This window comes from Solea solea, chromosome 12 (genome assembly GCF_958295425.1).
Source record: "Solea solea chromosome 12, fSolSol10.1, whole genome shotgun sequence".
Taxonomy (NCBI): Eukaryota; Metazoa; Chordata; class Actinopteri; order Pleuronectiformes; family Soleidae; genus Solea; species Solea solea.
In genome coordinates this window covers 12,184,154-12,199,958 of record NC_081145.1, presented here as the reverse complement: position 1 = coordinate 12,199,958, position 15,805 = coordinate 12,184,154, and the positions used below count along the sequence as shown (strand labels likewise).

General features: G+C 38.6%; 1 protein-coding gene across 1 annotated transcript in view; it reads right to left on the bottom strand.

Moving 5' to 3' along the window:
* The window catches only part of tp53i11b (tumor protein p53 inducible protein 11b), a 34,519-nt gene that overhangs the window by 4,843 nt on the left and 13,871 nt on the right, over positions 1–15,805 (bottom strand). Inside the window, exons 3-5 of the mRNA XM_058646210.1 lie at positions 7,767–7,906; positions 1,397–1,455; positions 1,187–1,235 (exon numbers count right to left, since the gene is read on the bottom strand). Coding sequence (XP_058502193.1) covers positions 1,187–1,235; positions 1,397–1,455; positions 7,767–7,895 — 237 coding nt within the window. The 5' untranslated portion in view covers positions 7,896–7,906. The remainder of the gene's footprint in view (positions 1–1,186; positions 1,236–1,396; positions 1,456–7,766; positions 7,907–15,805) is intronic.

The following is a 15,805-nucleotide window of genomic DNA, read 5'->3' as shown; positions in this document are numbered from 1 at the left end:
TGTGAAGGTAAACAAGCTCTGTCATATCATTACAGCAACATTCTGTCTTCCTCACACATACCCATAATAGCCCCACAACGTCACAGCATTGACAAAGTCTTCCTGTTTGTGAGTTTATGCCACTGTGCTGTACGTGTCCTGAACACTGAGGATAATGAGCTGACAAAGATGAAACTGTTCATTTAAATGTCGTTCACTACATCGAGTTAAAGGTCCAATGTGTAAAATGTAGGTCACGTTATTTTCATTTGGCAGAAATGGAAGATAAAATAATTCTACTTAACCATCATGCCATCACCTGATTATATGAATTCATTTTTCATTTTTCAATTCAGTTCATTTCATTTTCAGGCCACAATGTTTTTTTATAGTAGCCCACAATGGACAATCTAAGGCCCCCTTAAGATCTGGTATTAGAAAGAGTTCCCTGTGATCAGATAGTAATCTTGCTTCACCACATGCACGCACCACCTGCTATTAACATGTGTCTCTGGTGTACACATAAAAATCAGATTGCTATCCAATCACAATCACCAGACCCGCCCATGTCACACCCTCCTCTTCTGCAAAGTTTTCCAGCAGCAGACTACAGCATCACATTCTGTGCACTGCCATATCAACAACAGCAGCAACAATGTTAGCCGCACGTGAAGTTGTGCTATTGTATCGACTGCTCTTTGCTTTGCAAAGCAGGGAAAGAAGTCAAACGGAAAACCGACAAAAGCTGATGAGACTACACAATTTTGTCGTTAGTTGTGATCTGAGATGCATCTGAGACTTGATGCATTCACACTTCTGTTCAATTTGATCACAATGTTTCTCCGACCCCCTCCCGAGGTGGTTTGCCAGATAACAATCCATTCCCAATGCGTCTCCGGTGTATTTACACCTGTACTTACAAGTGGTCAGGTGCTATCTGATTGCAATCCAATCACAGAAAATGCACTTTAATGCCAGGTGTAAAGGGGGCCTCTTTGAGTTTTTATGCTAAGTGAAGGCTACATAGGTTCTCCAGCACACTTGAAAGGGAAGGGTAAGGTGAGGGACAATCAGCTGCAACTTCATCGATAAATGTTACACACTGTACCTTCAAACACACACGTTTTTTTTCAAGAATAAATAAAGACTTCAAAGTTGTGCAGTGAAATAACATCTTTACTCGGTTGATGACTGAAGCAACACTTACCATCAGGGCCATGACTGTGAAACCCACTGCTGAGAGGAGAATCCACACCCTAATAAGAAAGACATTACATGACCTGCTGTAGCTTTCCTGCTACTGGTATTGATTGCACTCTTACACAGTTTTCCCAGAATTTACAAGATGTTGAACTGTACCACGCACACACAGTCTGCTGTGCTAACTGTGAGATGATCTCAGCAGCTGAAATCTTACCTCAGGCCGATAGGTTCTCGCACTGCAAACTTCATTTCATTTCCAAGCATCTGGCTGATCTGTAAGGTCACAAAGAACCAAAAAAAGAAAAAGGAAATGACTTAGAAGATAGGTATGGTAATGTGAATCATGTCATCTTAACAGAAATCTGCTTTTACACAGACTTTTCTACATATTAGAGAAAGGAGTACATGTCTGAACCTAAATGGCAAATTAGCTGAATGGGGAAATGAGGAATGAGCACAATGTCTGGTTAAGTCAATCTGTGAATAGAGTAGGCAATTGACTTATTGAATTGATTTGAATTGAATTGGCTTATTGAAAACCAGGAAGTGATGATGCCCAATTGCTTATTGTCAAATGTGTGTAGAATTCACAGAAAATGAGCATTTACCTCATGCCATCTGCATGCTCTACCCAGGAGGTGACCAGCACCTAAACTAAAATACTATTTACAGTAGGTGTGAATACAGTTTATTTCACACATTCCATCTCCGTGTGTGCTGGATATATAGAGGCGTGCTAATGATGCCAAACCCTATTTAACCAGCTACTGGAAAGCAGCACTTTAAACCACGAGGAGGGGGGAACAAAAGATGAGTGTCAAAGAAGGACCCACGACGATGGTAATTAGAGACTCTAATAGTCAGCTCTTTAATAAATCCCTGGAGATTAAGAGGATATGCTACATGAACATTTTGCAATTAATTCAGTAAGAATAATCAACTGACTGAACGCAGTGTCAGAACAGAGTTATTTACTACAAATTAACTTAACCTTTTCAACACAAATACAACACAACATTTAATTTCTAAGCCCGAAACCCAAAGCAAATAGCGAAAAAACCTTTGGATAAATTAAATGTCAGTGTGCCATGCTGTAATACAAAGACTGAAACTAGCAAATATTTTGTGAAATATCATTCAGGCTGAACATAATCTTGAAGCAATATTAGGAAGACTTTCTGGTACCATCCGTTAAGATAAGCATCTCTTCACACAGATGTGAGAAGATGAGATCATACGCTAACATATTTACACGGAATTCTCACAAAAACAAATATGCAGTTGCTATATTTTTCTCAGACTTCAATTACCAAGGAAAGTTAATTTATAGAACACCTTTCAGACCCATGGTGATTCAAAGTGCTTTTCAGACAGATAGAAATACATAAAATATTAGATATAATACAAAATTGATCAAATTGATAAATTGAATAAAATCATAATGAAAAAAAAAATTTGCTGGTTCCAGCTTAAATATTTAAGGATTTGCTGCTTGTTCCTGTTTTCTATCATTGTCTGTTGCCTGTTGACCCTGACCTGGAGGTCGCTTGATCAAGTTATCTGAAGACTTTACCTAAAGCTATTGCAATAATCAAAATATGAATTTGTCCAAAATCCAAAAGCCAGAAATCACTATATTAGGTCATTTATAAGCTGGATTCCGAATGTACTGCTGCAGAAGTTTCAGACTTTGACACAAAGACCGGGAGTTAAACAAACGGTTACAGTCAAACCACACAAAGGACAAATAGAAAAAAATGAACCAGTTTTTGTGCATGAATAGACAGCGACCCACAGTGAAATTATAACTGTTGACTGGCTTTGAATAGGGCTGCAGCTGAGACTTTCATGGTATGATAAGAGAAAAGATTATGTTTTTGACACATTATATATCATGTTAACATGGTCTCCCATAATTAGTATTATCAGTAACAATAACTCTGTAGGAAGGAAACCTCAATGTCATCCCTCTGAATATGCTAGTTAACGTGTCACAGTGAAAGACAAGATATTCATAATAATACCAAAACACAAAAGCACTCTATTCCAAGTAAAAGCTCTGCATAGAAAACGCTATTGTATGGTTGTATACAGTATGTATAAATATGTACTTCAATCAAAGTAATCAAAGTAGATACATGTCTCCTGTGATTGTTCTACTATCATACACTACATCCAAAGATGTACATTTTAATTCTGCTTTTCTTACCATTCAGTTAGTTTGTCAGTACTGGTCATTAATCAAAAACCTTTAGGTGAATTTACAAATGGCATCACTAATTTGTGTTCATCAGTCTCTTCATTCAAAAACCTTTCCTGTGTCACAGTCAGGCCACCACTTACATAGGATAAAAAAAAAAAAAAAACACTTGAAAACCATTAAGGCAGAAAAGATGAATATTTTTGTGGTTGGCAGTGTTTACAGGGAGCTTACAATTATTTAACTGTGACCTTTTCACCTTGTTAAGCCCAAGAGATGTCAAAAATGATTTTAACAAAACACTAGCAAGAAAGATTTTCAGGATGTACTGACTTTAGTGTAAGAGTGAGGATGTAAAATGGAAAGATTCCACCAATTACTGTTGACATCTGGTGGTAGCTTTCAAGCTAATTCACCAAGGTGAGCCCTGGGGGCTGTATGAACACAAGAAGCATTTTAAAAAAAGAAGAATGATGAAGGCAATGAGGCACAGGTGAGGCCAGGGGAGGTGGATGAGGAGTTATTGCTTGCCACTGTAGCAGCAGATGAGCCACAACATTAGTGTGCCACTGCCTCATCAACAAGCGCAGATTACTGTGAAGAAGTCTGGCTTAGTGGTTCTCAAACCTCTCTCTCACAAGACGTGTTTACATGAAAACAAGTGTGTCTGAAGTTGATCTGTACTCAACCATCACACACAAGACCAGTTCCAAAGACGTGTGTGGCATAAGAGATAGACCAATGTTCGTGGATGCACTTGAGAGAAGGACAGAAAGCCAGAGAGAGCAACAAGAGCACAAGAGAGGAAGCCTCATCCCTTCCTCTGTTAGACGATGTAAATGAGCATACATGTTATCAGAGCATGACTTCACCGATTACTCAACAATTTAATAACATATTCAATACTAATTGGTGGACATCTGTGCATGATTGCTGTGGAGCTAAACTGACAGCCCATATGGAATATTGAACATCGATGAATCTTCAGCCTCTGTGTGATAGAGCAGTGCATTTGAATCGTCTGATACCAGTTGGTGTGTTTAAACTAAGATTGTGCAAATTAAATATATAAATAGATAAAAACTAAATTAAAAAAAAGTAGATACTCACTCTTGATCTAGTCATCAACAAACTGCATTCCTTTCATGGCCGAGAACCAGATAATGGAGCTGAGGCGATGAGGAGTATCATTATTTATCACAACATTTTTGAGATTTATGATTATTTATTGTCAAATGTCAGAACTGAAGAGACCTTTTACACAGAATTCAATCTCGCATATGGCAGCTTGACTATTGTTTTTCTCCTCACAGCTCTACTCCAGCTGCTAAAAATAGATATAATAACGAAAATATTGAGAACAAAGATGGTATACTTATTTGGTTAATTTTGATTCCATGTTGTAAATGCCAGCCAATACACCAGAGGGAAAGATTGTGGCAGAGCAGAGATAATAATTTGTCTCGTGTTTAATATTAATTTTATTTTTAAATATGTGGTAAAAAACCCAAGATTTCTGGGCTGATTTGAGCTCCCAGTTATTCAATATCTGATCATCACCTCTGCACCAAGCTGTAATCATGTGACAATGTGAATCGGCTGGCCTATGCAACAGTTTTGGTGTTTTATTTTTGACAGGAACACATTCATATGTATGAGAAATTCTCAATGGCAACTGAGCAACTGTTGGCACAGGACTGGCTTAGAGCAGAATAGAGAGGAAGGCAAATGGAGAGAGAATGAGAAACAGGAAAAGGAAGAAATACACAATGCTGTTTGCAGAGAGAGAGATGCCTGATCACAGCTGCTAAGCCAAGGCCAGGATTTGTCACCAATTACTCATTCAGCCACATTCAGTAAACAAAGTAAATTTTTTCAGATAGAGGGAAAATACTCAGGCGAAGTCAAATCTCATTTGTCATTCAATGTCACCCGAGTATGTTGTCACAGAAAGTCACAACAAGAATAAGTAATTGTCTGGGAGACAATATAATCACAAGACATTGATGCATGTATATGAATGCTTGAGCTTAAGCTGTCAGAGCCTGGATTTTGCTACATGACCTTCCCACTGAAGTAGTGCATCAGTGTGTTAAAGAACCAGAATTAGAAATACTTTATTAACTCCAGGGGGGAAATTGCTTTCTTTACAGCTACTCCAACAAAGAGATTCACACCAGGGGTGACAAACGTATGGCCTGCGGGCCATCATAATTCAGGTTGATCATAATATGTTAAATTACATTAAATGTAAAACAAATATATATGTCTTAGTATAAGCCAGTATACATAGATACACATATTAAAGGTACAATATACTAAGAAAATAAAAAAGAACAAAGATTATATACAATAAAATATTTACTAATATATCTACTGTGTCAATATAAGGACTGAATAAATAAGTAGTACCAATATACAGTACATAAACAGAGCAGTGGAGATTGTGGAAAAGAGGTGAAGAAACATGTTCAAGCTGGTTGGAATGGGTGGAGAAAAGTGTCAGGGGGTAATGTGTGATAAAAGAGTATCAGCCAGAATGAAAGGAAAGATATACAAGACAGTGGTGAGACCAGATGATGTATGGTCTAGAGACAGTGGCACTGAGGAAAAGACAGGAAGCAGAGCTGGAGGTAGCAGAGATGAAGATGTTGAGGTTCTCTTTGGGAGTGACGAAGATGGATAGGATCAGGAATGAGTCAATCAGAGGAACAGCACATGTTAGAAGTCTTGGAGATAAGGTCAGAGAGGCCAGAATGAGATGGCTTGGTCATGTACAGAGGAGGGATAGTGAGTATATTGGTAGAAGGATGCTGGGGTTGGAACTGCCAGGCAGGAGGTCCAGAGGAAGACCAAAGAGAAGGTTTATGGATGTAGTGAAAGAGGACATGAAGTTAGTTGGTGTGAGAGAGATGGATACAGAGAATAGGGTGAGATGGAGGAGGTTGATTCGCTGTGGCGACCCCGGAAGAGGGCAGCCGAAAAGAAAAGAAGAAGAAGATACAGTACATAAACAGTATTAGAAAAGTAAGACTCTGTTACTTAATATATACATTTAGATGTTAGAAATGTGTGACTACAGTGGACATCTATATTGCACAGGGATATTATTGCACGGGGGTTATGGCACAGTAGTAGTTGCAGTCATTGTCAGAATAAGGCACAGCTGCACTAACACAGTCATAGCACTGATACAAATCCTCTCTCACACCAAAGTAGAAAGAACAGCTTTCTTATCTCTAAGCAGTAAAGAAGCAGGAAGAAACCAGTCAGTGGACCACAGCAGCACTTCCTTCTTTTGTTTACAGGCACCACAAGGATAATGTCAAGTGTTTCCCCTACAAATCAACTCCATGCAGCTTACTTCACTTCTGGATGCCAGCAGTCTCTTCACTAAAAATACTTGTGTTCGCGATGCTTGAGAAAAGGTGAACAGCTACATTGTTCAACAGTTTAATTTCTAAAAAAAGGTCCATGTTAAACAGAGGAGCCAAGTCTTCAAAACAACACAAACAATGAGTCCACATAGTTAAATCTCTTTATCTGTCAGTCTGAGTTTGTATCCGTCTTCCACTGAATGCTCTGAGAGAGATCAAAGTGGCAGATGTCTGGGTGAAGCTCCTTGTTAAAACATTACCCGAGAAAACAAACACTCAGGAGGGCTGAGAGAGGGGGCTGACATCACACCACAGGCTATCAACCACCACCGTATGCCTGCTCCCTTCTGTTCTGTTCAGTTATCTGCTCCCACTTGCCTGATTAATATTTCAGTGAGGAATAGTTCAGTGCTTCTATGCTCATTCTCACCCGACCAGATTTAAAAATAAATCTGGAAAATGTTGATATGCGAGCCTCATTGAAAGAGAACAAAAAAAACAAAAAAACATCAGTGGCTGTCTACAGCTGTGCTGCTTGGAACGCATGACTATGAAATTAGCATTTGCATACATAAAGCAGTTGTGCTTTGGTAAACACATCACTGTATAGTCTCTATGAATGTGCAGATGTATTTATACAAGAGATGCAAGAGGCACGAAGTCTTCCCAGAGGAGCCAGGCTGATTTCACTGGAGCTGTGATACTATGTGATCTATATTCACTGACGCATACAGGGCAAATTCACACAATGGGACACAAAGAGTGATGAACCAATTAGCAGCCCATTGTGGCTTTTGAAAGTAACCCATAGCTCTTCACGGGGTAGAGGACTGCATCTGTGGGCGAGTGCTGATTTGCTTTCACAATGCTGCAATTTTTGTTCCCATCTGAATTGCAATACTTTAACAGGTGCTCACTTTTAAAACTAACACACAATTGCTTTGTTGTCTGTATTTGTTTCGCAAACTGAAATTGAATGGAATACATTTCAAGTGCATTAATCTGACCTTTGAGCGGTGCACTTCGCCATCATCGTCCTCACCGCCAACTCCAAGGATCTTCCGACTCTTCAGGCGACTTATCAAGTCTGTCTGACTGTGCTTCTTCATCAGAGGAGGGTGAGGTTTAGACACCATGGTGCACACACCTAAAAAAAGAAGTGGAAAGAGAGGTTAGAGAATCTACACTGGCAAGCATTGTGGCCAAAATGAAATCAGGAAATGGGGAAAGAGGTGGGAAAGAAAATGGGGGATATTATTAAAATTCAATGTATTTAAAGTTTTTCATTACTGTTGTGCATAAAATGTGTGTTTTTCTTATGTTTTACCCCTCTCACCAAGGTAGACACTACACAGTGTTTGAAAACCTATTATTAATCCCTTTTGAGGACTTGACTTACGCAACTTAATAACATAAAATGGATCAAATAACTAAAAAAAACAACCAATTATTATCAATTAAATGAATGAACTTGAAATAGTGCAGTACCCGTTCTGTGTGTGCCTGCTATTTTCTTTTCACCAATACCATTTATCATTCTTATCCAAACCACATCAGTCTGCACTGCACAACCTGGAGGCCTTTGTGAGTCACCTGCCAAGTTTGAAGCCTGTCAAACGAACCGTTGAAACATTGAAATGTCCTTGCATTTATAGATGGATTAATGGTTTATACCGCATGGGCTTCTGCGGTTCATAATGGAGCAGAACTGTAGCCTCAGCATTACCTCAGAGAGAGAGACCAACAAGGTGGTAGCAAGCAGTGAAGAGGTTGTTCCTAAAAAAGGCTCAAGCAAACCACCACGCAGTGCTAATGCTTAGGATGCATCTCCCAAGTGTCCATTTGTTGTCCAGATGTTGCCAAAATGCGTCACGGCACCACAACGTGGGCTGTTCTAATTGTCACGAATCATCGGCTTATGGTTGATATTTGCCAAGTCCGCAAAATTATTCATCTGATCTATCCTACACTTCAAATAATTCAACAGTGAATATATAATACACATTCATATCAATTAAGAAAAGACGGCCACCTTAAAGCGTACACAGACAAAAGTGCCAATGTCTCCACAGTGTGGATGCAAACCTAATCGAGCTTAAGTGAACAGGACTCCTTTCTGAAGGTGTCATCCTACACATGAAACTATAATTTTCCATCATGGCGTAAGAGGTTGGCACATCAACACTTACACACACTGGATTGCGCTACACCATCTTGGCAGCTTAAGAAGCCATCTCATGCCATCATTTTAAGCCACATTAAGTCCCTGTATGTTTGGTTTTCTATAAGAACACCACAAATGTGCAGTTAAAGGAGGGGAACAGACAGAATTCACACTGACAGAATACAGTTAGTCTTCCAGTACACACAATTTGATTTATAATTAACAAATTCGTATTTTACATTTCATTTAAAGTTGTAATTACCAGTTTATATAAGTAATTCATTAGGAATATAATATTTATAATTTGTGCCTTGGTCAGTCGCAAGCAAGAGAAAACCAATGAAAATCCAAATGCAGTAACTTTAATGAGGTTATATGGTTGTATTTATTATATATTGATTTTTTTTTTTTTTTTAAATAATTAGTCGATCCACAGTTTACTTGCTCTACCGTGCAATTTCTCCAACAGATAAATGAATGAATTAATTCCTGAGTAAAGGTAACTTGCTGGTTTTCACACTGATTTTATAGTCCTACAGCTTTTTGGGGACTTTTAGAGGGACAGAATAAATCTTGAAAAATAAAATTGCATAATTTAACCCAATTAAGCATATAGGTTTCATAGTATATCAATACTATCAATAAATGGGCCACAAAAGGATAACAAGTTCTTTTAATTCATCGTTCATTTTACAATCCAAACAACGGTTTGTGCCTACAATTATATGAACAATGTCTTCCGTTTTCTTTAAAAGGCTCAGAGAGGGAACTAATCTCTTTACTGGTCCTGCATTTTCCTCTCCTAACCTGCTCCACCTCAATAACCCTTTCTGTGACAATCACCAACACCCATTACTGAATGCACTGGTAAACTGCACATTTCTCTCATTCCAGAATACTTGCATGTTTCTGCCCTTCCCTACCTTCCCTGTCAGTAATTCCGATACAGTTGCCTAGCAACTGACAATGGACTGCTCGCTTCTTCATTATTGAAAGCAAAATACCTTTCATGATTGAAACCTCCTTTGATAATGAGGTCTCTGCTGTGAGCTGCTGCTACTTTGCCAATCTTCTAAATGCTGCAATAAGTGACATTGTAGGATACATTAAGAGACTTTGATCTGTTTCAGTCAACTGGATTAGAGACACATTTCGCAAATGAGTATCATCTTGTTAGAATGTGACTTTAAGACCGGGGTATACTCATCCTCAGGCAGAATTCAGATTCTCTAGGATCAGTCAATTTTGAGCATATCAGAGTAAAACGTGGAAGGTTTTACTGAACGTAGACACAAACTTTAGTGCATTTCTTCTCAAGAGTATTAATCACCTGGTTCTTTGTTTAAAGGCATAGCAAAAGTAATGTTTTCATGGCCTGAAAATGTGCCAAATACAAGGATTTCATATAAACACACCAACATATTCACATATTATAGCAGGCATTTGTTGAGTACGTTAATGTTGTGAGAGTGGCTTGCAAAGTCATAACATGTCTGACTAGTTATATTTGTGGTTTCATCTTTGGCTCTTTTTTAGACAAACCAACTCTTCAGAATATTACTTTGTCCAATTCAAGCAGCTCAACTGCACTCCAAATACTTGCCTTCTAAATGAGGTTTCTGCATCTAAATTCACTGAAGATTGAGTTTCTTCATTGTGAATGTATCCTCATAAAAAAAAAATTGTATTTACAAAATGTTTTTGTTTCTCTTGGAAAGTGATATTTTGCATCAAAGTCCATCTCTATGATGACACAAAACATTTCACTCGATGAACAACACAGACATATACAGCTGGAAATGATCAAAATTTTTTCAAGTTGTGATGTTGTCATGGGAATCTGTTTGCTGTTCTGTATGTATTAACGGCCTTGTGGGTCAGATCAAACGGTCTCATGGGCTACATTTAGCCCAGAGGCAAAATGCCTGCACTCCTGCCATACGAGGTCTTGATATTTAGATTTCAAATGTGGATACAGAGTAAGGATAACGTGTTGTCTACTGCTAATGTTACATTTGTGCAACATACATACAGCAGACCAAGATCGAACTGCAAATATAGTATGTAAACTTGTGAAAACAGGGGATAATAAATGGAGAGCTGTTATAAGGAGCAGGTAAATTGAAATACAAGAACAATTGTTGGCAGGTGAGATTAAAATTCCAACAGTCATGCAAGATGCATCAAGATGTTTTACAGATAGAGCAGATGAAAACAACAGGAGTCGTCTAACAAGGGTGGACAAGAAAGGTTATAGCAAATGTCAGGTCACCCTTTCATGTGCAGATGATGAAGATCATTTGAATATTGCACTCAACTATATGGTGATCTCAATTTTATTTCAATAAAATCCGTTGGCCCTACTCCATAGGGTAGTACCCTAGTGTAGTTATACAAGAGCAATTATTGAACCACTGCTCTATGTACGAGGAAAGTATTCCACAGAGAGAGAAAAAAACATCAGTGCAACCATGCAACAACACAAAATGCTCAATATTCTAACAAATGGAAACAAGCTATAACACAGCTTTAAAAGCCTCAAAAGCAAAAGACAAAATCTTTACATCTCTACATATACTGTCCTCTAAGATAAACGATTTTCCTTAAGACATACAGTAGGTACCAGTTGTGCCTAAAGAGTCTGAAGGGATGAGGCAACAGAGCCCGTAAACACAACAACATTCCTGACACTTTCCACACAAAACATAGGTCAGTGCACATGGATTATGGAATGATAGTTGGGCATCAGTGATAATACAAGTAACAAACAATACTTTACTTTCCACAGGTTTTGTAAAACAACATGTGCTGTGGAAATGAAGTTGCTAAACATAGGAAAAAGATATTCTCCCTGAGATACATCTGTTTGGTGACAAATTTATATATATACACATGTACATAAATTCATCAAATCTAAGAACAAAGCAGTGCATGGGTGTAGAGAATCAACTGTGAACAAAATGTGTTACTCAAAATAAGAAGGCGGCTTTACAGCATGCTCATCTCCTCCGCTTTTTCCATAAATAGCATAAGACCAATAGTCTCCAAGTCCCTCTGCCACCATGTTTGACGCTCTGGTCGATGTGGATTATGAAGACAACACATCCTTTACCCCACGACCTCCAGAAAGAAGTACGGCCAGTTAATCCTGAATGAAATGTCAGGCTCTTGTAAAGTCATGTTCAACGGTCATGTTGGCTTTTGAATGCGCTGAGTGTTATCATCCACCTGCACCGACAGCACAGTACAGCCAACCATCAGTGGAGGAATGTGGTCACAGATGTGTGCATTTTCAGAGGACAGTCGCATTAAAAGCATGATGCGATACGCTCGTGTGAATGTGTTCTGTTTATTTTGATCTGTAGAACCAGAATTTGATTACAACTGATTTACACTGTAACTTGTAAATTCAGGAGGAGATTTTGAATTTACTACATAACAGGACAAAAGGAGCACACGAAACCAAGGTAGTCAGAGCATTGATGTGGCCATCAACAGCAGACATAGAACACCACTCACACTGCTGACAAACTAACAGTGTCCACAACACAAGAATACGAGACATGCAAGGAAAGACGAATGGCAATTTTTTTCTGTCCATTTCTGTTGCTCGACACATTGAAAGGCACTTTGTGAGGGAGTACAAAACAGTCTTTTAACAGCATTTCTTGGGAAAGCTGAAGCTATAAAGCAGTGTATTTCTAAACTGCACACAGGCAAATCCAATCTGCCATGTTCTATTAGAACAAGATCAGGAGTTGTTGACACTTGTTGGAGTCAATATTTCCTTACAATGCTAAGGAGGTGCTTCTTTGTATGACAGATGCTACAGATTAAAGCCACCCTCCTTTTCCTCTGAGGATGATGCTTTAAACCAGGGAAAAGATGTGTTGATGTGATGTTTCTTCTTTTTTTTTCCACTTCATAGCGGTGGTTCAGAGTGAAAAAATGTGAAAAACCTTTGCAGGACTGCAGATGCACAGTTTCATACTGAAGGTCCTGGCATTTAGCTTGAGTACAGAGGCATTTTAAAAATTCATGCCAATTTTTAAATGCAAACTATGTAACACAGCAGCTGCTCTGCAGCGAGCACACAGCAGACAAGCTCCTTGTGTGAACAACAGAGGTGTATGAGACACAGCAGATCAGTGATGCAGCTGTCGAGCACTGCACACACATCGAGAGTGAAAGACTTGAGTGTTATTTAAAGGGAAACTAATTGACAGAAATCCTTTGGGTGACGAAATGCATATGTGTGGTAGAGCAAATCTTTGACAAATTTTATTTGCGGGACAGTATATATATACACACACACACAGGACAAAAATATCAGCAAAGACAACATCTTCTAGACATGACATACATTTGATCCAGTGTCAATTCATTTTGGATTTAATGCATCTTCAACTGCTGTTTCCAAACTCCAAATATCTACATTCTAAGACCTGTCCCTATTCCCTCCAGTAACAAAAATGCATGTCTCATCTGCACATCACACATGCACACTCACCCAGGAGAGAGGTCTGAATGAAAGGGCAAGTATGCATGATATACGAGTTCTTTCTTTTTGTGTCTGGAAGATAGAGGGATGGAGGGAGGCAGAGAGCCATGGAGGAGAATGAGAGAGGAGAATGAAGAGTCGTTTACTCTTTGTTCACAAATATAGTCATCCATCCCACAAAAACAAGTTGCAGTACATCAAGTAAATGTGAGACACCAACTGCGTCTTCCATTGTACTGTAGGGTTTTGTAATGTTGTGTTATATAAATCAACTGTGCGATATTTCTGCAGCTTTTACTGAACCCCAGATTAAAATATGAAGACTTCATTGCCAGAACAACAAAACGTGTAAAGAAATGGTTGTGGGAAGCTTTTAGCGTAGAAGAATTAGGATTGCAAAGCAGGAAAATTCGATGAAGACGGCGAGGTATATGACCTTATTATAGCTTCAGAGTCATTACATGTCCAACCAAGCATTGCTACGAGGAGCTGAATGACTCAGTGCGGTATGCACAAGGTGGGCTGATCCTGCCACCACTTGAGTTTGTGCATCATGGTATGTTAAGATTTCCTGTGACAGGTCTTCCTCTTTATTATTCCACCCACAAGAGCAGACAAGATAAAATAAATTAAACCCATAAACTTAACGTGAAATTGGATGCTCTCCAGTTTGAAAAGTGGAGCCCAGTAAGACAGAGATATCGGTCACCTGGTTGCAAAAAAAAAAAGAACTCAAATGTGCCTCCTCCTCAGTTGGTTTATAATGTCAGTAAACATTTTCCTGAGGAGTTATTGGTCTTCTTAATCAATAGTTGATCACATTATGTCCACATTAACAGGAAAATAGACAAAGTATGACATTAGAGTGGACACCAGTGAGATTGACATCCGGTATCATACAACAGATGTCTGGTTGGGTAAAGTCTGTAAATTTCCTCTTTTAAAAACACACCAATCAAAATAGTGAATCTTGAGGGTTCACAACAGGAGTTTGTTTTCACCAAAAGACTACGTCCATTTTTATATACAGTACAGTCTATGATTACTATACATCACAAGGAAATGTAGCCTCAAATGTAGAATCAACGTACTTCTGACATAACCAGAACAAGAAATGTGGGAATTAGTTAAAGTCAGGGTTAGGCTTAGTCCACTTAAATTGGCAGTATAGTGTTATTACAGTCAAACACTGTAATGGATGATGGAATCATCTAGTTGTAATTGATGTCAGACATCCAGTGGCTAAAATTTATATAATCAACGGATCAAAACTAATATAATAAATAATATCCTAACACTATATCTTCCCATCCTGACTGCTGCTGCTGGCCCTAATGCCATGATAATAACAAATGAGGTTCAGTTGTGGTAAAAGGTCACAGAAAACGGATGAATACAGAAGGCAGCGATGATCACAGCTGGCAGTAAACAACAGGCAATGGAGACAGCAGTGAATTCCTGTCTTGAGTCAGAACAGGCCACCAATACATGCTCTGGAAATTGTATTCTATACAACACAGAGACGATCTGTACATGCGGACCATCTGTGGAGAACTGCTCCTCAGTTACCATCAATGGATTACTGTATCGAGACAAACAGATTAAATCATCTGGGGACCGTTCACATGGAATGAACTCATATTAATGATTCCTATGATGTGGAGTCTCCCCGTCTAATATTCGGTTATTGCATAACACTGAAGCGAGGGAAATTTACACTTATGTTGGCTGAATTACTTCGCCATGATTATGTGAACATGTGAGAGTGGGTACCACTGGGGAGTCACAATTAAAGCCAAGAACACCAGTAATTATAAATACAGAGATGTTACTACTATAGCCATTAAGGCAAGGATTTCAATAATGGAAATATGTTTTAAAACAATCAAAACCAAATGGTATGGGATATGAAGTCAGAATGCATTTGTCTGAACAATTTTTGCATGCTTCATCCACTGCACTCAACTGTAAGAATAGTGGTTAATGATAGGGTTGACAAGACAGCAGTCCAGCTGCGTCTCTGATGACTCCCTGTGGATTTTTCATTATAATGAATGCAGGACATCAATTCTCCCCTTACATTAGCACTTATTCTCCTCTGTATATCAAGTACAAGGAGAGAAACAGCATACTGGAATACATCATTTTGTATTTTTCACACATACGCAAGTAAATACTGTACATTCTGGACTTGTAAATACTGTACATTTAATAATGCACAACACTTTCTGAGAATGTATTTCCACCTGCATGGCTGCAAAATGCAAACTGTAAACTTTTCTAAACACAGACATACAATAAGAAGATAGCATCGTAAAATAGCCATACTGGATCACTCTCAACTACCAGGCTCATTCTGTTGGGAAAAAAGGGGGCAGTAC